Source organism: Rhipicephalus sanguineus, chromosome 10 (genome assembly GCF_013339695.2).
Source record: "Rhipicephalus sanguineus isolate Rsan-2018 chromosome 10, BIME_Rsan_1.4, whole genome shotgun sequence".
Lineage (NCBI taxonomy): Eukaryota > Metazoa > Arthropoda > Arachnida > Ixodida > Ixodidae > Rhipicephalus > Rhipicephalus sanguineus.
In genome coordinates, this window is record NC_051185.1 from 150,035,023 (window position 1) to 150,059,615 (window position 24,593).

At 48.3% G+C, this 24,593-nt stretch overlaps 3 protein-coding genes across 3 annotated transcripts in view; 2 read left to right on the plus strand and 1 right to left on the minus strand.

Annotated features, from left to right (window-relative positions):
* The window catches only part of LOC119372583 (40S ribosomal protein S7), an 8,829-nt gene extending 3,198 nt beyond the window's left edge, over positions 1-5,631 (minus strand). Inside the window, exons 1-4 of the mRNA XM_037643061.2 lie at positions 5,572-5,631; positions 5,097-5,171; positions 4,929-5,024; positions 2,545-2,871 (exon numbers count right to left, since the gene is read on the minus strand). Coding sequence (XP_037498989.1) covers positions 2,545-2,871; positions 4,929-5,024; positions 5,097-5,171 — 498 coding nt within the window. The 5' untranslated portion in view covers positions 5,572-5,631. The remainder of the gene's footprint in view (positions 1-2,544; positions 2,872-4,928; positions 5,025-5,096; positions 5,172-5,571) is intronic.
* A 312-nt stretch (positions 5,632-5,943) lies between these two features.
* Positions 5,944-7,986, plus strand: LOC119406821 (uncharacterized). The gene has a single exon (XM_037673554.2). It carries the CDS (start codon positions 5,995-5,997, stop codon positions 7,219-7,221), a length of 1,227 nt encoding a protein of 408 aa, XP_037529482.1. The 5' UTR covers positions 5,944-5,994; the 3' UTR covers positions 7,222-7,986.
* A 3,545-nt stretch (positions 7,987-11,531) lies between these two features.
* LOC119372582 (Krueppel-like factor 10) lies at positions 11,532-19,135 on the plus strand. The gene is given in 4 exon segments (XM_037643060.2): positions 11,532-11,752; positions 13,597-13,842; positions 18,010-18,222; positions 18,224-19,135. Coding segments are annotated over 4 exon segments (948 nt in total). The 5' UTR covers positions 11,532-11,701; the 3' UTR covers positions 18,662-19,135.
* The last annotated feature ends 5,458 nt before the right edge of the window (positions 19,136-24,593 follow it).

Below are 24,593 nucleotides of genomic sequence, written 5' to 3' on the forward strand. Positions count from 1 at the left end.
GACTTTTGTGCGTGTATGAACCTTTCGCACCGAGGCTTGCACCACAAGACGTTTCAGGGACACCTAAAAGTTTAGTGAAAGCCTGCGAAAACACAGCGACTGAAAGTGAAGCTGCTAGTGTGGCAGTAATAAAAGAGCTGTATACAGACTTCTTGAACCCCATAGGGAACATCGATGTTGTGTTTGACGGCTCATGGATGACGCGAGGACGGAGCTCACACATAGGTGTGGGCTGCATCATTGAGCTCTACACTGGCCTTGTAATTGACCATGTTGTTTACTCAAACTTTTGTCTCGGCTGTGCCCTGGGACCACAGCCGCAAGACGAAGGGTACACCGACTGGCTGGCAACCCACGAGTGCCAACGAAACATCGAATGCAACTCTGGCCGCATGGAAGTAGAGGCTGCGCTGACCATGTTTCAGAGGTCCTGGGCCAAGCATGGTCTGCGCTACACGACTGTGCTCTCTGATGGAGACAGCCGCACTTTTCATGCCTTGTCCGAAGCCGAGGTGTACGGCTTTATCCAAATAGACAAAAAGGACTGCATCAACCATGTCCGCAAGCGAATGGGTGCAGCTTTACGGAACATTGTGGACAAAAAGAAGGCTCAGGGTGAGTCTCTTGGGGGTAGAGGAAAGCTCACACAAGAGAAGATCAAGAAGATCGCGAATTACTACGGATATGCCCTGAGGAGCAATATCAATGACGTGCCAGCTATGAAGAGGGCAGTCGAAGCTACACTGCTGCACATGACATCGACCGATGATGCACCAAAGCACTCAAAGTGCCCCGAGGGTGCTAGCTCTTGGTGCAAGTACAATAGAGCCTTGGCCAATGGGGAGAGTCCACCTTCACACAAGAATGCCCTGCCGGCTTGTGTTGGGGCTGCTCTGGAGCCAGTCTTTGCGAGGCTCAGTGATGAGAGCCTGCTGGCACGGTGCTGTGAAGGGAAGACCCAGAACGCGAGTGAGAGTCTTCGTTCAGTTATCTGGACCCAAACTTCAAAGAATGGGAACGCTTCGCTGGAAAGTGTGAAGCGAGCTGCCGCTGAGGCTGTTACCATCTACAACCAAGGAAGAAGGGCAACCAACGAGTCCACTGCTGCAAGTTTGGGCTATGTTGCTGGGGATTGCCTTCTTCGACGAAGCCTAGAAAAAGACTCTCTGCGTTTACGCAAGGCAAATGCAACTCATCTGAAGAGCACCGACACAAAAAAGACTCTTGCAAGGCGACACAAAACGGGTGCAACTGAAGATTACAGTCCTGGACTACTTTGAAGGTATTCTCTCAAGCATAGCAGCCTATTACCCAGGGTAACATGCTGCCTAACATCTAGAAGGTTCTTCCTAAAGACTGAAAAGACATGAGCAGCCAGTCGCTTGAGCCTCATACCCCATGGCTTTTCCAGAACCCCCCAGCCGCTTGTCATGGTGGGGTTTTGATCATGCTTTACACATTGGAAAATTTTTTTAGATATGATTCCTTGGGTGGAACAAGACACTTTCTGTTTTGTTTTGAAAGGAAACAGATGGGGAACATGTGAATAAAATTTATGGTTAAAGGTTCCTTTCATAAATTTATACAGTGCGTGTCAAACTTCAAACGCGATTTTCTCAGCTTCACATTTTTTGCCAACTTGACCAGCCTTACGGATCTTTTCGTTATGTTTTTGTAAGGTAATTTTGATAAATTTTATACCGTTGAATTCGTAAGAAATAGGACTGTGGAGCTATGCTATTTTTTTGTGGCTAAGATGAACATATGAAATTTTGTGAACAATAATGTGAGCTAATTGCATTTCAAGATTACACAGTGTCAATACAATTGAAAGTTCTTATATGATGATATATCTCAGTGACAATATAAATAGCATAGCTCCACATGGCAGGTCTTTGGCTACAGCTGCATCTTAAACAGAACCTAAAAATACTGAGGGAAAGTGTCTTAATGACCCGTAAGAAATTACCTAATTAGATTTCACTTATGCTCTCACAATTTGATAACTAATTGAAGTACATGAAAACTAATTATATTTTTGAAATCAGGAGGAAGAAATACATATACACACCCAATTTCATTACAATATCTCCAATAATAAAACTTTTCATTTCGAGACCAGTGTCTCCCCTTAATGTCTTGTTGGGTACTAGGCAGTGTCGCAATTTCATGAGACATTTGGTGGTGGTGCTCGTCGCGATTTTCGCGAACTGTCGGCGCGGGAGTATCTAAGCTAGACACAAAGCAAGCTTATTAGGTTCCCCAGCCCTAGCGCTTACGTTGCAGACAAATCCAAGTCGTCCGGAGACCGTTCTGTATCTATATTATTGGACGGAATGGTGTGTCTTTCTGTTCAGTGCCCCTTCTTTGCCCAGCAGGCAACAAAATGATTGACTGCGCTGCCTCTTCCAGTTGCTGTACTGACGTCGGACTGTCAAACGAGCTTTGACCAAACCCGTGCGGCACGATAGAATGTTCTATCACGGAATGTGTACAAGATTGCACCCCAGGTGCCCCCAGCAATCGAACGTGTAGTGCACCCACCTTGTGTTCAATGTTTGTCTGCTGGCTGCGTTCGAGGTGCACTTTGATGAGCCGGCTGCCGTCGAGGCGCACTCGCACCCTCTTGCCGACTATCTCCGCGGGGAAGACCAGGTCCTCGAGCAGAGCGTCGTGCACGGCCGTGAGGGTGCGCGAGCGCGGCCGCTTCTGGCGCTGGCGCGTCTTGCGCGTCGGCTTGGGCAGGATGTTGCGCTTGGCCAGGAAGACCACGTACTGGCCACTGTACTTCTTCTCCAGCTCACGGACCAGTCGCGCCTGAATGCGCTGGTAGGCCTTCAGCTGGGGTACGGGCACGTAGATGAGGATGGCCTGCACACACGAGAAGGGCATCATGACCTGAGAGTCTATCTCGCTAATGAACATGACAGCTTTGAGGAGTGCAAGTGTTCAAATGTACCTCTGCCACTCATGTGACTTCTTGCTGATAGAAGATGCAGACATTAGTCTTTGTTTAGCATATGAAACGGTATTACGCACAAGAAGCTAGTTAGAGAGAGTGTATGCTCCTAATGTAAGATAATGTAATAATAATTCTTAGGATTTTAAGTCCCAAAACCATGATGTGATTGCGAGGGACGCCACAATGGAGGACTCTGGAAATTTCGACCAACTGATGTTCTTTAACGTGCATGAAAATCTTAGTACACGGGCCTCGTAGCTTTCACTGACGTCACTGTGGTCGCCATCTTGGAGTACTAGCTGGTTGACGTGCTGCATGAACTCTTACTCGAACGCGCGAAGAAAGAAACGGTGACATCAAATTAGTGCCTGTGCCCCCTTGGCGTGGCTGGCGAACAGAAGAAAGCGGGCAGCAAACGACTGTGTGTCCTCCCCCGCATTGACGCTCCTTAATGAGATAAAAAGTCACGGTGGCTAGAATGTGGAGGTAACCTGCGCAGGAAACCTGTCTTGACGTCACGTGAAAACTATGTATACCGTGACCTTCGGGCCAGCAGTCAAACAGCATAACTACTAAACCACCGTGGCAGGTTATTTTGCTGAATCAAACGACAGCTTTGAATGCAAGCATTCAAATGCATCCCTCCTACTCATCCCACATCTCAGAAAAAATTAGAAAACCAGACATTACTCTAAGTTTAGCATAAGAAATGGCATTGTGTACACAAGAAGCTAGTACGAGCAAGTCTGTGTAAGGTCTGAACGTACGAAAGGTGTGTGCAGTTGCACTAGGCATCGGGCAAACTAGTTGCGTGAATGTAAAGTTGTTTGAACACAAGCGCTCATTGGACGGCAATGCGTACTTGCACATTGCTCGACGCTGTGCACAACACGGATGCACCCCGAACCTTCGTGACACCATATGTATTTTCAGGCATAACAATCAGGCTACTAGAGAAGTTGTTGAGGCTCATTACATTAACAAAAAAGCACTGCATGGCAAAATTCCTTTCCTCAATCGTTTCATTACATACTAAAAAGTGTACAGGCTGTTTCATACTTAGGGGAAATCTCTGAGCGCGTGGCATCGCGATGCGACTAGCGCTGCAATCGCGCGCCGGCAGCAGCTTGTGCGTGCGCAGACGCTTCAAGATGTGGAGTTGTAAATCTGCGCACGCGCGAGCTGCTGACGGCACGTGGTTGCAGCGCTGGCCGCATCACGATGCCACGCGCTCCGAGATTTCCCCTAAGTGTGAAACAGCCTGTACATCGTTTATGTAACTGTTTCTAATCTTTGCAGGAGCACATGCTCAGGGTTTGAATAGTGAGTGTTCTTTCTAATAAAGTTAGTTGTGAGAAGGTGCTGTGTGGTACTATTTCTCGTGTCCTTGTTTTTGCGCTGCCCATTTCAAAGATGCATAACAAATTCCAACTTGCCCAAATGTCAATTCTTCTGCAATACATGTTTTCATATCAGCAGGCTCTGGCTAATCTACAATCGGCGACTCGGTTTTCGAGGTGGAGACCCCTTAGGAGCACTGACAATGACCGACACGCAAACTTCTTATGCTATTTCTTGGAAACAACTTTGGGCAGGCTACCTGTATTGATGTCCACCTTTAGACAGATGTGGGCAGGCTTCTTAGCAATGCATGCGAAGTATTATCCGCGTCACTTCGGCATATGAAGCATACGAAATCAGCGATGCACAGTGGACCGTCCTGTGAAATCAAATGACAGCCACGCAAAAAACCCTGAATTTCCGCCGCAGCCTTCAGAAAAAAATTAGAGTGCATTAACGTGTTTGACGATCAGCGCTACATCACAGGACACGTGTTTCATCACTAGGCTGCCAGCGGCATAACAGGGTTTCACGATTCGGAGTGAAGCGCAAACTTGGCTAAGCCCTACCGATCACGGCAACTAAGCAAGCTCAGCGTTCATAACGGGTGCAGGATAGGGCTTACCTTCTTGCCGTTGACTTCGACGAGCTTGGCCTCAACGATGTGCAGCTCTCGGAGCTGAGCTTTCAAGTCGCTGTTCATTTCCAGCTCGAGGAGGGTCTGCGTAACAGTTCGCGGTTAGACGGGGCCACTAACATCAAACAGCACCAATTTCGGAGGTCAGCACCTTACCTGCGAGATCCCCGCCTCGAACGGGTCCACCTTTTCGCCCTGAGGCTTTATGATCTTCACGTTTTGCGAATACATCTGCAAGCAAAGCAAACCGATGGATTCAGTGACTGTGGCACCAGCGTGGCTTGAAAGCAGTGTCAAGCCAACGGAATGTCACAAATATTCCAGCCTGCCAATGACACCGGCAAGCTGTTCACTGACACGGCTCAGAAAATTACACGCCGGCAGCGTTTTAACAATCCCAAATGCATTGTTTGACCCGACCCGACGACACGGCGCGCTATGCCAATGCACGCACCTCGACGTTCAATCTACTGTCATCAAAGAAAGTACAGCGCCCGCACAGCCTTTCTGCTGTAGATACGACAAAAGCACTCCCACGCTGCCTAAAGGAGCGAAAATTTACCCTACCTTTCGGCTAATTTCACTTATTTTAAAGAGTTTAAAGCATCAGGAACGTCAAAGCATACACTACCTTGGGCGCTTGCGCCGGAAAAGGAAGTGGCTAAGTGGGACTGCCAGGCTGAACACCGACGCAGTAAAAAAAGAGCGCAAAGCAGATGGCGCTAGTAACTGATTACTTGTAACTCCTCGGACGGTGCAGGAGCAGCGTACAAAGAGATAAGTTTTTTTTCTTCTAATTTTTTTCTTTTATTTGTTCTCTATATTGCTCGTTGTGTTGTTGGGGTTGTAGAGATAACCGATGTAAGAACTATTATTTTGCGGTTTGGTGCATCTTTGGTAACACGCGAGTACCGTGCGCCACGGGCAACGATGCGGTAACGTTGACCACGTGGTGAACGGGGTAGGCGGCAGTTTTAAACCCGTAGTAGGGTGTTTGGGTGCGCCTGTTTAATTATATTAACGGTGTTAGACTGAACTTTGTGTGTTCTGTTCGATGGTCGGGCGGGCGATGGCTAAGCGGACGGAAAAAACCACGGGCGCCAGTGATCTCGTGCAGTGCGGGGAATGCACGCGCTGGTGCTACCTAGATGAGACGGCCTTCACAAGTCTAGCCGACGCTGAGGAGGCGAGCTTCGTGTGCAAGCTGTGCGAGAAAGTGAAGGCGGCCGTGCAGCGCATGGAATCTTGCATTGAGGAGCTAAAGGGGGAGCTGAAGGTGGAGCGAGTAAAGAGAATTGAGCTCCAAGCGCAGCTCGGAGAGGCACGTGAGCGTGGGGAGGCTACCGCCAGCCTAGTAGAACAAATGGAGGCCGATCTAAGGAAGGAACGGGAAAGGCGGGCCGAGCTCGAAGAGCGAGTAAAGGTGCTTATGGCGCTTGACTCCGGTCCCGAGCAGTGGGAGGCGAAAGGCAAGGGAATCACGGAATTCCAGGCAGAAACAGGCAAGAAAGGGGACCTAGGGGCTGCAGTGGCACATGTAGGAACAGGCGACAGCAGGAGAAAAAGCTACAGCGATGTGGCGCGACAGGCTTCCGGCGGGGCAAAGCAAGGAGCACCGGCAGCGGGCTCGTTATCGCGAGTCGGGGACACTCAGCGAACGGGGGATCAGCGGGGGAGAACAGCATCACAGCAATCGCAAGCCGGAAGCGAACGACTGGACCGTAGAAGGGTCCTAGTGGTGGGGGACTCCAATGTAGCCAGAGTCAAGCAGGGAGTCCTTACGACAGTGAAGGCAGACAGGAGGGTAAAAGTGGAGGCCCAGTCAGGAAAGTGCATGACGGATGCACTGGCCAAAGCACAGGAAGTGGTAGGGGACAGCATGGAGGGTGAAAACCTCGTCATCATCCATGCTGGTCTCAACGATGTCCTGAAGGGAAAGAGCCAGAACCTTCAGAGACAGTTAGAGGATGGGGTGCGTAAGCTTCAAGAAGCTTCTGAGGGTGTGCATGTGACAATATGCACCATCCCAGAAGTCTGGGGGCAATCTGGCGGTATGGAAAGGAGGGTGATAGAGGCTAACTGTGTCATCAGAGCTATGAGCCGGCAGCTCAGCTACAGCGTAATGGAGGTAAACAAAGACGTGTACGAACGCGGCCTCCGCCCTTTTGCACAAGATGGCATTCATTACAGTGGTGCCACGGGCAGGAGGGTAGGTAATAGGATGGGTCGCCAAGCCACAGCTTTTTTAGGGGGACCCAGTGCCCTGAGGCCACCAGTGTAGACAGATACGATTTCAAAGTGGCACCAATATCCAAGACACGTAGAGTCCGGGGGAGAGGAAATCGACGTAGGCAGGGCCGAGCAAATTCAGATGTAGGTTATATTAACATGCAGGGTGGCAGGAATAGGTTGAAGTGGGGAGAGATAGAAGAGCAACTAAGGGAGGAGAAGCTGATGGTATATGGATTTGTAGAAACACATCTTAGGGACATGGAACAACCACCTAGCAATCCGGACTACGCATGGGAATATTGCAATAGAACAGAAGGCAGCAGAAAGGGGGGTGGTATCGGGGCATTCATTCATAAAAGTACAGACTGGCAAAGGGTCAAGCAGGAGTGCAAGGAACATTTATGGCTAAAAGGGAAAGTGGCAGGGCAAATGACACTCCTTGGTTTTGTGTACTTGTGGACGGGAGCAAAGGCCAGAGAGGAAAACCAAGAAATGGTGCAGTGCATAGAAAAGGACATTGATGAACTAGGAGAAGAGTGCGAGATAATTATATTAGGAGATATGAATGCGCACATAGAAGATATGGATGGATATACTGACCCAACCGGCAGAATGCTGCTGGATATGTGTGAAAGGCATGATTTGATCATTTGCAACAGTACCGAGAAGTGTGAAGGGCAAATAACATGGGAGGTAGGAAGGCTGCAGTCGACGATAGATTACGCACTGATGTCACATAGGATGTATGATAGGCTAAGGGTGATGAACATAGATGAATATGGTTCCAGAAGCTTGGGTAGTGATCACAAACGTATCAAGCTGAGTTTTGGAAGAGAAATGAAAATAGGAAGGAGGCAATATGAGCAACCACAGGGTAATATTTATTCAGAAAGGCAAATAGAAATAGCAACTAAAGAGATTGAGAAAGTAATCACCGAGGATACTAAAACAGTGTGGACGTACACAAATCTAACTAGACTGTTTGAGTTGGAGCTTGCTAAGGTACGAGCCAAATCAACCGGGAAAAGGAGACACAAACCCAAGAGCTGGTGGGATGAGGAAGTTAAGAGAGCCATAGTAAGACGTCAGGAAGCCTCCAGAGAACACAGGCATGCTAAACAGAGGGGTGAACCGGAAGATGATGTCGAAAGAAAATGGGGCAACTTTTTGAGCTGCAGAAGGGAAGCTTCCAATCTGATCAATGAAAAGATTAGAAGAAAGGGGGCCCAATGGATGGCGGAAGTAAACAAAAAGGATAGAAAGGCAGCTGCAAAGTTTTGGAACCATCTCAATTCTCTGAGTAATAAGACAAGCATGGAACAAAGGTTTATAACTACAGTTCAAGGGGTTAGGCTAGAAGGGGATGAGGCAATGGAATTTATAAGAACAATGATGACAGAAAAATTTAAACAAGGAAGCGATGCATGCACCCTAACGGATGAGGATAGACCAATTAGCGCAGTGGCTCCACTGGGACAACGAGAGTGGGAAAGGGCAGAGAAGAGGGTTCCTAATAGCACATCAACAGGCCCTGACGGCATCCCAATTATGCTAATAAAGAAATTAGGTCCAAACTCTAAGCAAACATTAAGAGAAGCAACGAGCAAAGCAATAATGGATGGTGAAGCCCCCCATGGGTGGAAACTAAGCCGGATGAGCATGATCTATAAAGGAAAGGGAGACAAGGCTGATATAAACAACTACCGTCCTATAACAGTGACATCAGTAGTTTACAGGCTGGTGATGCAGATCGTAAAGGAAAGACTACAGACATGGGTGGAGAATGAGGGGGTGCTGGGGGAACTACAAAATGGGTTCCGTAAACGAAGGAGGTTGGAGGATAATCTGTTCTCATTGACGCAGTGTATTGAAATAGCGGAAAAAGAACACAGGCCCCTGTGGCTGGCATTTCTAGATATCAAGGGAGCTTACGATAGTGTGATTCAGGAAGACTTGTGGAGAATACTGGACACACTTGATGTGGAAGATGGAATAACTAATCTTTTAAAGGACATCTATAAAAGTAACAGGGTAGTTATAAAATGGGAACAACAGGTATCCGAACCTATAGAGATACAACGCGGGCTTCGACAGGGGTGTCCCTTGTCACCTCTGTTATTTATGCTGTATCTACAAGGATTAGAAGCTAAATTAGAGGGAGTGGACTCGGCTTCAGCCTCTCTTTTGCCAAGCAAGGAAAACACGTTGAACAGTCATTACCGGCATTGATGTATGCAGATGATATAGTATTAATGGCCGACAACAAGGAAGATCTGCAGGGATTGATAGACATCTGCGGTAATGAAGGAGATAGGTTAAATTTGAAGTTCAGTAGGGAAAAATCGGCAATCATGATTCTTAATGATAATGAAGGCAGTGAGCATAAGATACAGGAAGTCACGCTGGAGATAGTGGATAAATACAAATATCTGGGCGTATGGATAAACAACGGGGATGAGTACCTAAGGGAGCACGAAAGATACGTAATGACTAAGGGCAACAGGAATGCAGCTGTAATGAAAAATAGGGCACTGTGGAACTACAATAGGTATGACGTTGTGAGAGGGATTTGGAAAGGGGTAATGGTCCCAGGTTTGACGTTCGGCAATGCGGTCTTGTGCATGAGATCAGAGGTTCAAGCAAGATTGGAAATTAAACAACGTGGCATAGGTAGGCTTGCTTTGGGAGCACACGGGAATACCCCAAATCAGGGGGTACAGGGTGACATGGGATGGACATCGTTCGAGGGCAGGGAGGCTAGCAGCAAGATAGAATTTGAGGAGCGATTGAGAAAAATGGGAGAGGAGCGTTGGGCTAGGAAAGTTTTCAGCTACTTGTACATGAAGAATGTTGATACTAAATGGAGGAAGCGAACTCGAAAATTGTCAAGCAAGTATTTAGACAACAGCAGAATACCAAGCCAAAAGGAAACATCGGTTAAGAAGAAGGTGAAGGAAACAGAGAGGGACATGTGGAAAATGGGGATGCTTACGAAATCATCACTGGAGACCTACCGAACTTTCAAGCAGGAAATTGCAAAAGAAAAGATCTACGATAATTCTCGGGGTAGTTCTCTGCTGTTTGAGGCCAGGACGGGAGTATTGCGGACCAAGACGTACCGAGCCAAATACGAAGGCACAGACACGTTATGTAGTGCGTGTGGAGAGGAGGAGGAAACGGCTGAACATTTGATAATGTTCTGTAAAGGGCTTCACCCTACAGTCCAAGATAATGGCGCGGAATATTTCAAAGCATTGGGGTTTAGGGACAGTGAAGGCAAAATAGACTTTAAACGAGTAGAAATAACCAGGAGGAGGCTAACCGATTGGTGGCTACAATCAAGGCACGAGTGAATTGCAATCCTTCAATACATAGTGATAGTACTTAACTTTATGGCTAGGTGGCGTGAGCCGCCGCCCGATCTAAAGGGCACAGCCGTATACATCCATCCATCCATCCATTAAGACTTGACGCAGCGTGCCGCTGGTTGCCACACCGATACGAGCGTAAGCCTTTGGAGCATCACTACATCACAAAAAAGTGACGACATCGAGGGGTGCGCCGTTCACGTGATCGCGTGACGTCAGGGATGCCGTAAATTTGTGGCGTCGTATGAGTAAACACGCGCTTTGTCTGGCACGTAATCGTGGGCGTCTGGGCGTTTCGCGGAAAGTTTCCTTCGCTTCTTGTTTGGCTGCGCACAGCGATGGCCGCCAAAACAAGAAAATGGAAGGACACGCAACCACGAAAACGCGCTGAACGCACGTTTTTTCGGGGGCTGTGGCCCACCTGACATGAAATTTCACGTGCGCATACTACGTTGCATAGTGGAGCTGCGTGCATCAATTAAATAAAATGATTTTAGTTAACGGAGCAAACTGGCAGCATTACTTCAATTTTACCCATGTTTTTGTATGCCGTTGAATGCATAGTTAAAGGCAACAATAAGATTGGGGCACAGGACCATGCCCTACGATGCTACCATATTTGCGATTGTTTCACACAAAGGTGTATCACAGACGGTGTCAAGCGTCACATAACAGGCAAATATTGCGTTGTAAATGCTGAGAACATTGCTTGGCAATCATAGCACACCGACAAGGGGCCAAAACTGGGAGATTTTCACGCGCATTCGGCGGCGGGCTGCCCAAAAGCGCGCCCCCAGCAACAGCGGGAGACCACAAGGGCCGTTGTTTATTCCAAGGAGCCTCCCCTCCGCACGGTCAGCCGGGGAGCACGCAGTTCAGCAGCCGCTGCGCACGTGCTCAAATACACCCCGAGCACGCCGCGATCACGTGCATGGCGGCTCGCCATTGGACGGTTCCGTCGAGCCCTCGGACGCTGATTGGACGGCCCAGGGCGCGGCCCCCCAAGCTCGACCTTAGAAAAGGGCTTCCCAACGCGCCGGCCGCTTTTTCCCTTCGTTGAACCCCCTACGTGCGAGACGTTCCGAGTCTGGCTCTCCAGAGTGCGTCGCTGTGTGAGAACATTTTCGTACTGTTGTGGCGACTGGCAAGAAGCAGCTTTCCATGACACGTTTCTTGCAAACGCCTCCTCCGCACGAAGAAGAAGAAGACTCTGTAAGTACAGACTGCAACCCACGGCGACTGCCAGCCGTCTCGTCATTTTTTTGGGGCTGTTATCTGTCCTGCGCACACCCGAACTTGTGCTCTGCTCTTTCGGTGGCATAAGCTTTCTTACCTCACTCTTGCGGGATCTTTGGAAAACGAGCAAAATACTTGCGCGCGCGCTGACTGGTGCAAATAAAAAGCCGCCCCGCTACGCTGGGGCGCGCAAATCTCGTGAAACACTGGCTGTCGGCGTGTCTTCCATCCCCTCTGGCGTATTTTATATATCCGTATTTTTGCTTGTCCCGTGTCCGTCTTGTCCCCAGTGTTATTGGGAGCGCCCGAAAGGTAAGAAGCCATCATCGCCACCGACCGAGCCAGTCAGCTGACGATCAGACAGTCCCGGAAATGCCACTGCCAGGAAACCACTTCCGCGTTGCCTGCCGCCCGCATATTAGAAACCCGCTGGTGTGCGCATTGTGTATGTGTGTGTGTGTGTATCATTTCATTGCCGAAGTGTGTTTTTGTTAGCTGACCGCCTCGTCTGGGCCGCCGGGCTGGTAACTGAAGCAAAGAGCGCCCTCCCTTGTGTGATAAGAGCGCTCTCGTGTTTGCCTTTCAACGGGAGCCGCCATGTTGTACCGAAGCAGACGACATTATTTTATTTTTTTTTTTTTTGCAGACGACGTCGGCGCGATAGCGGGCGCACTACGCGCCCAGATAATGGCAAAGATAAGCTGGCCCCCCTCGAAGCGACGTAGTATCCGCCTAGCGGTCTAAGGACATACCTCGCACATGGAGAAATTGTTCGGGAAGTTTTGGTTTTAGTTAAGATTTATCTTCTATGCCTGCCTTAACGTAGCGGACTCTTGAGAAAATCTGTGCAAAAAAAAAAAAAAAAAAAACAATGCGTACTGCGTAAGTCAGTGTGAATAGTTGGGATAGATGTTAGCAGCGTAAGGCAAATTAACGATTAAATTTGATCTGCTGAAGTGCAATGTTTTGCATTTGTGAATGCTATTTGCAATTAAACTGCAATTTTTTTGTGCACGAAGTCTGTTCCAGCATACTTCCGAACAGTGGCAACTCCACAGCCACGGTTCACTTAGTAGGGATGCCATAACTTAAATAAATTGAATTGTCAATAGTTACTGCCGAGAACTTACGCATTTACTGAGCAATGAAGGCCTTTAGAGTACACGCTTTGCTGTGGACTTAAGTTATTGAAGGAAAGCTTCACAGAGTGCCTAGTTAAGGGCCTTGTAACTGGAAGCATTCTACCATTCTTGTACAGCAAGCACAATGTTTCGTAATAGAGCCTTTAGAGAATTCCTTCTTGGCTGTCTTTTAGATGTTAAGAACCTACGTTTGGTCACTTAGGCTTTCTCATATGCGCAAACTGTTTTCTACAATGTGTTTACTACATTGTTTGACGTTGTGATCAAGTAAACATTCCATTAAAACCTCTGCTCTGTGGCATGTCTCATAAAAAAAAAAACCTACTGGAACATTGTGGATAAGGTGCATTTAGATCATGGCTTCAAGCCAGCACTGACTTTTGGATGGAAATGCTTGACTGAGATGCCCGTGTCAACACCGTTTTTGTTCTCTGACATTACTGTCGTTAATACGTAGTAGGCATTTTGGTTTTGTCTCACGAAGCACGAATGATGTGACACCTTTGCTTTGGCATTGGGCAGGCCTTTTTATTAAAGACAATGCCACAAAAAACAGAAAAAAAAGTGATGCGAATGGCTTGGAGAGTGTCCTTTTGTGTGTGTGTGTGTGCACCCGCGCGTGGGCATTCCAGGTACGACATGGTGCTCAGACAGTGAGCGACCATGGGTGTCTTTCAGATGGACAGCACAGCCAACGGCAGCAGCGGCGGCGTCAACGTCGTCGCGCACCTGGCACGCGCCGACTATTTCGCAGTGGAGACACTGCTCTCCATGAGCGGCCGAAGCAAGGAGGCTTCCGGGATGATGCCTCCTCCGCCGCCAGCAAGCGACCTCACTCCACCAAACTCCGAAGATGAGCAGGAAGAGACGACAACACCCATTCATCGCCAGCAAACCATGCCCGGCTCGTCGGAGCTGGCCAGGGTACGCCACACACCACATCATCCTCTTCATCAGATGCACCATTCGGCTGCTGCAGCATGACCCAGAACCACACCGTATTTGCAGACGCACTCATCCGTCACAAAGCGAATACACCTGCTAGAGTACTTTGCCTCGCTAGTTCCGTGCATCGCCACAAAAAAATCTCGCCGTAGTGAACAACAGAAATCCGAGCTAGTTGGTAAGGATTCATCATGAAAGAAAGTAAGGCGGGCAAAAATGGACGTAAGGGCAGAAAAGAATACAAACGCCGACTATCAAGTTGTCTTGTTCTCTTCTCTCGGGTCCGTTTTCGCACACCTTACCTTTTTTTATGATGACTCGTAGTGAATTGGGACACGCACTTTGTGTAGGCGGCACGCTTATGATTAAGATGGGGTAACAGCTCAGGTAAAAAAGAGCAGACAAATACGTTGACACACCACTCCATTGAACAATACTCTACAAACTTTTGAAAAGTGCTTCTGGACTCTGAAGAAAGCTCACGTTACTATTTTACTTTTCTTTTTGCATGTAGCGAATGCGATGGCAGCACAGCTTATTTTTCGTGGCGTGCGCCTTAGTTTATTGTGTGTCAAACATAGCAGCTGTATGGCCTGAAAGATACTCGTGCTATGGCGCACAATGAGGGGTTTCTTCTGTTATGACACAATCCTGATTTTCATCTGAAGCACTCGAGGCGAAGACAGCGTTTCGGTACCGGATTGTATTTCCACACAATGCGCCGCTGTTCAGACATCAGGGCTTTTGAGTCATGCATATGAGTATACGCTTGCAGCTGTTGGACATTTTTGTCACTGCAAGCTTCTAACGCCAACAGTCTTTTACAAGTTGGGACAGTTTATTGCATTGGGTTAAATGTGCCAGTAATGCCAGTAACATGTCATCCGCTCTTTTCCATACAAAATTTGTGTGTGTAGCACGGAACTGATGTGGCAAAGTACAATGTGGTCACATAGTCTTTCCTAGGTAAAATTCGTACCACATAACTTTTCGAATAGTGCAATAGTAAAATTGGCTTTAATTAGTAAAAAAAAAGTTGTGTATTCCCACTGCCACATGTTTCAGTTCCATAGTCTTTTTGTTTTTTTTCTGGCACTCAAATTTACTGTAATTTGCTAGAGCTAAGTGTAGGAGTTGCACACATGGCAGCCTCCGGTTACACTACAGTGAGCATTTCAGCTAATGTCAGGGCAGGCAGCTGACAAGAGAATGCATTGCACTGATAAGAGTGTCTGTCAACAAGCAGGCCCAGCATAAAGGCATAAACTTGTCTTGCAGCAAGTCATTAGACTTTTTTGCACTATGAGGTGCACAGGACTGATATGGTTTTTAGGCTTTCCGTGAACTATATTCCTGCCTTGTCACTCACCACTTGCGACTGGCTGATCTTGGATAATAATCCATGTGGGCCGTGCTCAGATCTCTGTTTAAGCACCAAATGGACTAGAATTGAGCAATAATAACCCAGCAGCCGAGTATGACCATACTTGGACCCCACGATTGCCTGTTCTATCGATAACATACTAACCGTAATTTGGGGCGAAGCTAGATAGCTTTTTTTCAGTGGACTGTATCGTGGTACCATCTGTAGCCTGTAGGGTAAAACTGCGCCAGTATAGTTAGCTCCACATTTTCTAATTGAAAGAATCCCGCTTGTTCCTTTTTTTTTTGCACGAAAGTGCAATTCCTGTATCACAGGCATGGCATCCACAAGGCCTCTTGAAGAGAAAGTGTGGGGTTCTTAGAAAAAATTACATCAACAAAGTGAAGTGCTTTTGGGAGCTGTCACAGCTGGAGACCGAACAGGAATGAAACCTTGTTGCTGACTGAAATTTACGAGCTACAGATTTTTCTATTGATCTGAGGGAAAAAAAAACGTGACCTCCTAGCATTAACAGTGCATAAAGCTGCTTACACCACACCCACAGACATTGGTTCCGTTTAGCCCCCCACCCCTCAAATAGAAACAACATGCTGTGAAATGATTCTTGCAAATGAACAGGGCAACTGTATTTTGGTGCTGAGGGCGAAACATTAGACCCCGGTGTTTCTTTGTTTTTTTTTGTTAGGCAAGTTGCTGAATACAACAATGTAAAAAACATGTGGGCATGTACAACGTTTTAGCAGCTTTGCCACCTATTTCTATGGCAGCTCATGCACCTTTCAAGTGGTCTAAAGTTTGAGGCTGCAGCAATCCAACAGCACATTTTGTTCCATTGCACCATCGAGCTCAGAAAGCCTCTGCGCATCCTGCTTTCAGCAACTTATTGAGTTTATAGCAGTGCGTGTGTGTTCCTGATGAAACACATATTCAGCTGCACTGTACATTGGCAGGAGTTATGCTGAACCTGAGTCCGATGCAATGAAGGTTCTCCGTTTGTAAATCGAATCATTTTAAAAGTGCACCGTTCATTCATAGGCACACGTGACTACAATCACTTTACTGGTAGTTTGGTTTCTTCAAGGGGTTATCATTATGAGCTTTTGAAAACTGGAAGGAAAGAAGTGGTGGGAAATGAGAAGTATGAAATATTTTATGCATCTTAGCCACAGCATATCTGACTGCCCCGTGCAACTACACACACGACTGACTTTAGTACTGCAGCGTAATAATGAGAAATGTGGTGAGCTGACGGCCACCTCAAGGCTGATGTGGATTACATTGATTTTTATAAAATGGTCATCACTTCATAGTACATTACAACTTCATCATGAGCTATTTGTTTTTAGAGCAGTGATTAATTCTTAAGACGTAACCTTCTGCGTATATATCTGTCACTGTCTGTGACATTTAGGTAATGAGAGACAAGTGCGAGGGATGAAGAGTACACTTGACTTTTCTGTTTCATGATTTTTCATGCTTTGAAAACAGTACCATAAGGGAACTGGAGGCCCAATAACGAATAACGAAAATAATTTCTATTCTAGAAAGGTTTAGATGTTGGTCAGGGTCAAAACAATAAAAAAATTGGGAGAAAACAAGCTTGCATAGGGGATGTGTCAGAAAATAGCCCGAAAGTTGCCTGCAGCAACATTCGAACTTGATACACTCTTTAGTGCCACTCAGGTGCATTCAGTCACAAAAACTGACAAGAAAGCTCAATACCCACTAGGCCTGAACACTTGGGTTTGAAGTATAGGTCCAAAGCAGGGGCGTAGCCAGAAATTTTTGGGGGGGATTGGGGAGGGGGGGGCACCTCCTGGATCTGAAGTGGGGGTCGGGCAGGCAGATGTGATCGAGTGTCATTTTGAGCTCTGTATGCCATGGGAAAAAATAATTTCGGGGGGGGGGGGGGGGCACGGGCCCGGTGTGCCCCCCCCCCCTGGCTACGCCCCTGGTCCAAAGTACATTGCGTGGATTGCACAGTGATTTAGAAGTGCTACCACCTTTTGAAGCCAAGATTCACTCGCATCGTGCCACATGTATATTATGAAGTTATGTGGCCGAATGCACTTACTTGGCACCATGCGCCATTAAAGTGTGCAAACGCTAAGTACAGACATGTGGCACTTTTCACCACTGTGCTTGTTCTGGCACTCATCGCATCTGAGAATGAATCTCAAGGAAGAAGTCTGCTTCTTGGCTTCATATGCAAGTGCAATGTGCATAAGCAACCTTGGTAGGAAAAGAAATGATGGGAAGGTAGTTCACTCTGACAATGTAAACCCCTCTTTCTCCAAGATTGAGGAATGCTACTAGTGGAATCGTTGAGCATATTTAATTAATGGTCCTGAACTGGAGATAAGGATTACCGTAGTGTAGCATTCCAAACACAGTTGCAGTCCCTCATTAAATTGCCTCCTTACAAATTTTCTTATGTATTGGATCCATATTATCCTCATCTTCAAAGGCTGATGTCAGTGGCGTAGCCAAGAAGTGGCAAATTTGGTGCATGCCCAATTTTTTTCTGCCATGGGATACAGAGCACAAAGTGACACTCGAGCACACTTCAGATCAAGGGGGTTGTCTGCAATGTCAAGTAATTTGTAAATGCTAAAGATTTACTTTGGCAATTCAAGGTGCTGCTGCATTGTTGCAGTCATCTCACATTTACATTGGAGTACCCGAAAGCGCAGTGTGATTGTCTGCCGTTGATGTTGCAGTAAAAGTTCAGCGTGCCCCTTTTTCTTTTCCCCTACCGACAGCTCCTTCTCTCAGACAGCCCAGTCACTCCAACGGCAACAGCAGCCAGCCATCGTACCTGCACTCCCGTTTCGGTGATCGTCCGTGCTCCACCGCGCCCCAGCCCACCGCCGCCACCAGTAATTGCACCGCCTGCTGTGATACGTCAAGAGCCCGCAAGGCCCGTGGTGGCCATCGCCCCCAAGCCTCCCACCACGACGCTTCTCCCCATGATGCACGCCTGCCGCCGACGAAGCCCTCGTGCAGACGGCACTCGTTCCGGTCGGGGCCGTGCAGCTCCTCGTTGCTCGCCCCGTCCAAGCCGCGTTGCTCGTCAATGCCGCCCCAGCCCCGGTGCCCGAAGAGCGCAGGCGCTCTTACGTGTGCAACTACGCTGGCTGCGGCAAGACGTACTTCAAGAGCTCCCACCTGAAAGCACACGTGCGCACGCACACGGGCGAGCGGCCGTTTGGCTGCCAGTGGGCGGGCTGCGGCCGGAGATTCTCGCGTTCCGACGAGCTGTCGCGGCATCGCCGGACTCACACGGGCGAGAAGCGCTTCTGCTGTCAGCTGTGTGATCGGCGCTTCATGCGCAGCGATCACTTGGCCAAGCACGTCAAGCGACACGGAAGCAGCAGGCGCGTGGCGCTGTGGCCACCGGTGCGGTCCGTTTGAGGTGGATGGCCGTGTGGTTTAGCTCCCGTTGCGGTGTGGGATTCATCGCAAAAAATAACTATCGTGTTAGTTTTTGGAAAGAGAGGACAGCCAGACGGTGCCCACTAGCTGCCCGGCTTGCGGCGAGCAGTGCGCTGCGCGCAAGGTGCCAATGAAGGCGATTGCACGAGAGAAGCACACCCTCAGGGCCACCTCCAGACCACCAAACCTGGAGTTAAAACACGCGGTGTGCCAAACTAACCCGCAAAATTCTGGCACACACATAATCGAGCCTCGACGCGAGGCACGGCGAAGGCGATGAGGTGTTTCCTGCTCAAGGAAATGTTGATATGCTCCCGCTGCAAGCAGCCCAGGTGGCTGAGGCAGCACTGTTCATTGTGTATATATGCTTGTACAAAGACATTTTTGACAAGAGATATATATAATTTATGAATAAAAGCCAAAGGGTGCTGGTCTCCCTTTGTGTTCCATTGAAAGCACAACACTATTCCTTCAGTACGGTTGGAAGGTAAGGCCACACAGCAGCACTCACCCTGTTCTTTGTAGAGCACCTACTCAGTTCACACACATGGACGAAGAAGCTAGTGGTTGTGAACTGACCTTTTTTGTTTGTTTCTTTTTTGCTATTGTCTGAAGAAAACTGCGACGCAGTATTTGCTTTTGCAACGAGTGAGACATCGGTGAAGGTTTTCAGCTCCGACTGATATGTGCGTGAGAGAGTGGTCTTTGTGCCTAAGCTGGAAAGTGAAAAAGAAAATTCTGGTGATGACACTTTTTTCTACAGTGAACTATGCTTTTCTCTTCGAAGCTTATCTGATCGAGCGCTTCCTGTTTTTCGAACACGGATAAAAAGTATTCTAAAAATAAAAACAGGTGGTTCTGGTTGAACGTTGGATAGGTATCAAGCATAACTTTACAATGGCCAATTAACCGCCAGAATAATTGATAAACATTTAGTTCATTGAAAGGACGAGGAGCAATAAACTATCCAGGCTGGATGGGGGGCTAGATTGGGACCAAGGGAACCGCAACGCTAGCAGACCAGTCCGCCGGCCTGGTTGGCCTCTCCCAAGTTTCTGGTGAGGGAGATGGCTGCAAGAGCTCATCGGGGAGCGGGTCGTTACTCAGCCCGAGAAGGCTGGCCGCAGTTATGAAAGACTACGTAAGTGTATTAACTGTAGCCTAGTACAGGCAGTAGAGCCGTGCACGGTCCGGATTTCCGAGCCCGGCCCAGGCCCGCTGATTGCGTCGAAGGCCCGACATTATAAGGGTTTGCTGCGGAGACAAAAATATCATGTTTGGATAATGTGGCATTTCATTCAACATATCAAAGTGAAACAAGCAAACGACTCATATGACGTACAGTTGTCGTGTAAAGATAAGCTGTCCGATGATTCGGGATTCGGTGAAGTGCGGCGTTACTGCATCTCGCCAAACTGAAGTTCCGTTCGCTGCTCGCACTGGTAGCCGGAATGGCCAATATCTTTTTCGCAAGCATAGGAAGCTTTGGATATTTAAACTGCTGGTTCTTTTAAAGTTTAGTACCTCAGATGCTGACCCCCCCCCCCGAAAAAACTTTCTGGCTACGCTTAATTCTGCTTGCCACTGTCGCTCCACCCACTGATTCTTTTTTTTTTTTTTTTGGCAGCCTGCTCTCCATCATTTTGCACTCTAGCGAACACGAAGAAATAAGCTGTCGTACTGCACACGCACATCGTCGCGTTATTCGGCGGTCAGCATTCTAAGGTGGGCTTTGCACCTGGCCCGGTCCGCCCGGTAAAAGAACAAAGTAGCCCGGGCCCGAGATGAGAAGACGTCGGCCTATCAGAGCCCGGGCCGGGCTTTCGGGCTACCCGGAGCCCGTGCACACCTCTAACAGGCAGGACAAGACCACATATTACGGGAGTACAGTGAGCTGGGCTAGTTGGTACGGGTTCATTACGTTACAGCGCGACGAGGAAACTTCGGCAAGTAACGAACTTTTCTTGGCAATGAAGGGAAGGCTAGAGAGCCGAACTTCAGTGGTAGCGTGTGCTACCACTGAAGATTATAGTGTCACAATTGCGTCCGTGTTTTCTGCGTGAGAATAAAAAAAAACATTATTTTCTATGGGGCGCTGTTTAAAAGGAGGGTCAGCGCGCACCAAGGAGGTATTTATATTTGTTTTGCTTTATGCAGTCAATTTGCGTTTTTGCACCTGTGAAAACATCGTGCCTTTTACGTGCACCTCACAGTCAAAATGGCGTCTTCTTCAGGTGAGCGCTCGTCACCCTCCAGCTTTTCTGACGACTCGCCGAGGGAGCTTGTGACGAATTTCATTAACAAATTGCTGTGTAAGCCTGTGACGGCCGCTCGAATAATCAAATGGCAGTCACAGGAGGTACGGAAGGTTCACAAACTAAAACTAAATTCGAAATGCGCGCCTAACCGGACTACTTCGCGGAGCAGTACATGTGCAGTAGCTCCGCCCCCATAGCCTCCCTCCTCGACCGTGGCGCCGCCTGCAATGCTCCAGCGTAGAAGACATTTGCGCGCACGACCAGGCGGTGCGCTACAAGCACTCGCGCTTGCAGTCTGGCTGCAAGCATCTTCGCTTGCGGCACAATATTTCTCGCCGGCGGGTTATACAAACTCATTAAATGCCCTTTTGCACTCTTTGAATAACTATTCCGCAATGAAAGTGCCTAAACTAGCGTAGCGACACACATTTTTTAACACGAAATGTTTTGTGTCGGGGTCCACCACGGCTCCACTGACGTATTTCCGTCACGAATATGATGTTGTAAAATATACACTAACAGATGGCAAAGAGAAAAACTAGAAGAAAAAAATTCGGCAGATCCCACGTACCGTGGGAGTCGATGTTATGCGAAGCATGTGGCGTGTATGTGACTGTAGCGTAACTTTTTTTACTGAGCGACACGTTACAAAATGACACTAAAGATTTGTATAAATTTTATAAGGACACATACGTATATATGTTGAAGAGCCGCATATGTGTTATATAACCAGTTGTTCACGATTGGGTAACGCTGCCAATGGCAAGGTGGGTATTACCAACACCTGAAGCGCTAAGCTGATATGTAGTGCTTATACGTGACCCGAGAACGCACGCACGTTTCACGAATCCATGTGCATGTGTGCAAGAAGTTCTTGACAGTTCTTCAACAAGGGCCACATCACCGTGATCAGTTAGCACCAGCAGCTGGTCATGACTTGTTATAGGATCCGGTCGTGATCGTGGTAACGAGGAGTCCATGTCTAGTGAAGTATGTGGTGTAGTAGAGCTGTTAGAATTCGTGGATGCCTCGGTAATTTCGTCGATAAATTGTCTGTCGACAGAGCCGGCGACATGTCGGAACCTAAAGCCACCCTTCGCGTTGGTGAAGTATAGGCCGTCGAGGCTGGTAGGCCTGGATAGCGCTACTTAGACCAACATCAGCGGATGGTGTTTGTCCTATTCCTAGACTTCCTGGGCGTATGTGGCCTGCGTAGCCTAGTCTACAAAGCGGCTGTCAATCAATCTAGCATCCTCCTCGGTCAGCATAAGGCCATCGCCCAGCCTCGTAAGAAATGAAGAGGACACTGCGTCGTTCTGGTGGACGAAGTGCACTTTACGGTGCGGTGATGTGAATATCATATGTAACTTTCGTTAATGTATACTTCCGGGGTCGAGCAATGCTTCAATATAGCTTACTGAATCATAGGAATACAAACGTAATGTTTATTAGACTACAATAAAAGCGGAGCCAACACTGGAACTACAGACGTTAATCTGATATGAGGCCTGTATCGTAGGACTACATAACGTAAGAGTATCATGTAGTGTTTACTGCTTTCTTGTAAAAATAGATAGCCAGTACCACAACCACAATTGACGTTGCACCGATATTACGCCTCCGTAGGCTGTTTTCCAAACCAGTTTATAGACCTGGCGTGGCTCAGTGGTAGAATACCTGATTGCCACGCAGAATACTTGGGTTCGATTCCTGCTGGGATCCTAACTTTCATTCTTTCAATTTGTTGAGCCAACGCTGCCGATGTTGGTTTTCCTTAACGCTCTAGCATTTAAGTTACCAATGTCTGTTCTCGCCGTTCCTGGGTCGATATAAACTGTCAATCACCTGTGGCGCATACCCGTACACCGTGGCCCGTGGTAAACGGGTATGTGCCACACGTGTCTAGTGGAAAGGGTTTGACGACGTACGCGACAGGGTTTTAACGTTATTCATGTCATGACCCGGCAATCATATTCGACAAATGCTCTTACCCTCCCATGCAAATTTTGGTCTACACCTAGTTAAGGAGGCGATCATGAGAGCACCCAGACGTAGGCGGCTAGTAGATAGATAGATAGATAGATAGATAGATACGTAGATAGAAACGCTCAAAGTGCAAGAGGTTCGCTAATGGTGAATTCCATTGGCAGATTCAAAGTGGCCGACGAACTCTACGCCGGAGCACTCCACTCCGTGGAGAGCATCCGAAGGAACTCTGCCAATGGAACACAAGCGCCCTCGCCAGAGCAAACGGTAGGGGGCGCTAGCGCACATCTGCTTCGCAAGCGCCCAGCATTCCTCGCGGTTCGCGCAGTTTTCGCCTTCACGGGCGCCAGCGGAGAGAACGGGCGCGGTCGGACAGCGCATTTCATCGCACACGCGGTACGCCACGCTCTGCGCACGCGCGGGGAGCTTGCGACTTCCGGTCGAATCCGCCGCTTTTCGCGGAGTAGAGAGAGCTGCTCCGTGGAGTGGATCTGGCGCCGGAGCTGCTCCAGATCTGCCAATGAAACATACAGGGAGCACTCTCAATCCTCCAATGGAACAGACTTGCTCCGAATGGAGCAGAAAAACTGCTACCGGAAGTGCTCCGAATCTGCCAATGGAATTCACCATAAGAAATGCTTCGCATTTAAAAGTTCCGTTGCCGGGAGCCGAACCTACGACCTCTCGCTCCGCAGCGCGCGGCGCGAAACCACTCGGCCACAGAGCGTACGTTCTTCAGTTTACGAACGGCGACCCATTTATACACACCGTTTACCGTTGGCGGTACTCAGACTCGGTGTCTTCAGCGTGTTCTTATAATCACTAGCGAGATGGCGCGGAGGGCGCGCTTTAACGGGCGTTGCAATGCGAGCGCGCCTCTGGTGTGGCCCATGCGCGCGCGCTTATCTCGTGATGGGGGTGGTTTGTACGTCTTGTGCGTTCACCGCAAGTTTCCGTTGACGTTACAGAGAGCACGAAGGTCACTGCGCTCGCTGCGGCGGCCGCGTTTCCGAAAGGAGCGCGCACACAAGGAAGTAACAATTGTGACAGTTGTTAGTTCGCGCTCGTCCTATGTGTGTCCTTTTCATGCCTCCTTTCTGCTTTAGAGCGCGCTGCAAGTTTCGAGCTGCTTGCCATTCTTCGCGTGACATTACAATTCATTGCTATAGCATTCTGTCACTCGTCCCATTAATGGGGAGGCAATCGCCGGGCAGATTACAAGGACTGATGCCCCCCGAAACGCACCACGAAAGCCGGTTGTGGTCCAAAGACCGAGTCAGAGCCAAAAGTTGAGAAGACAAAATATATTCTCTGTTAATGCAGTACAAGCATCAAACAAACACGTACACTCGGCTGGTATCAATTACGAGGGTTTTTCAAAAGTAAGGGCCGTTTGCTTATGTTTAAATGTTTACACGTCAGAATAAAGATTTATTTGTGCAGCGCAATCTGTTAATTCTTCGCGAAGGTACTGAAGTTTTTGTTCTGGCTCAGCAGTCGTCTGCTTGTAGGGGAATTCAAACGACAATGTCTGCGAAAATCACTGCTCCCGCCTGTTGTGAAGCGCGAGCTGTAATTCGATTTTTGCATGCAAAAGGATCATCAAGTTCTCGAATTTATGGGGAGCTGTGCCTAGTTTATGGACCCAGAGTGATGAGTGATGGAAA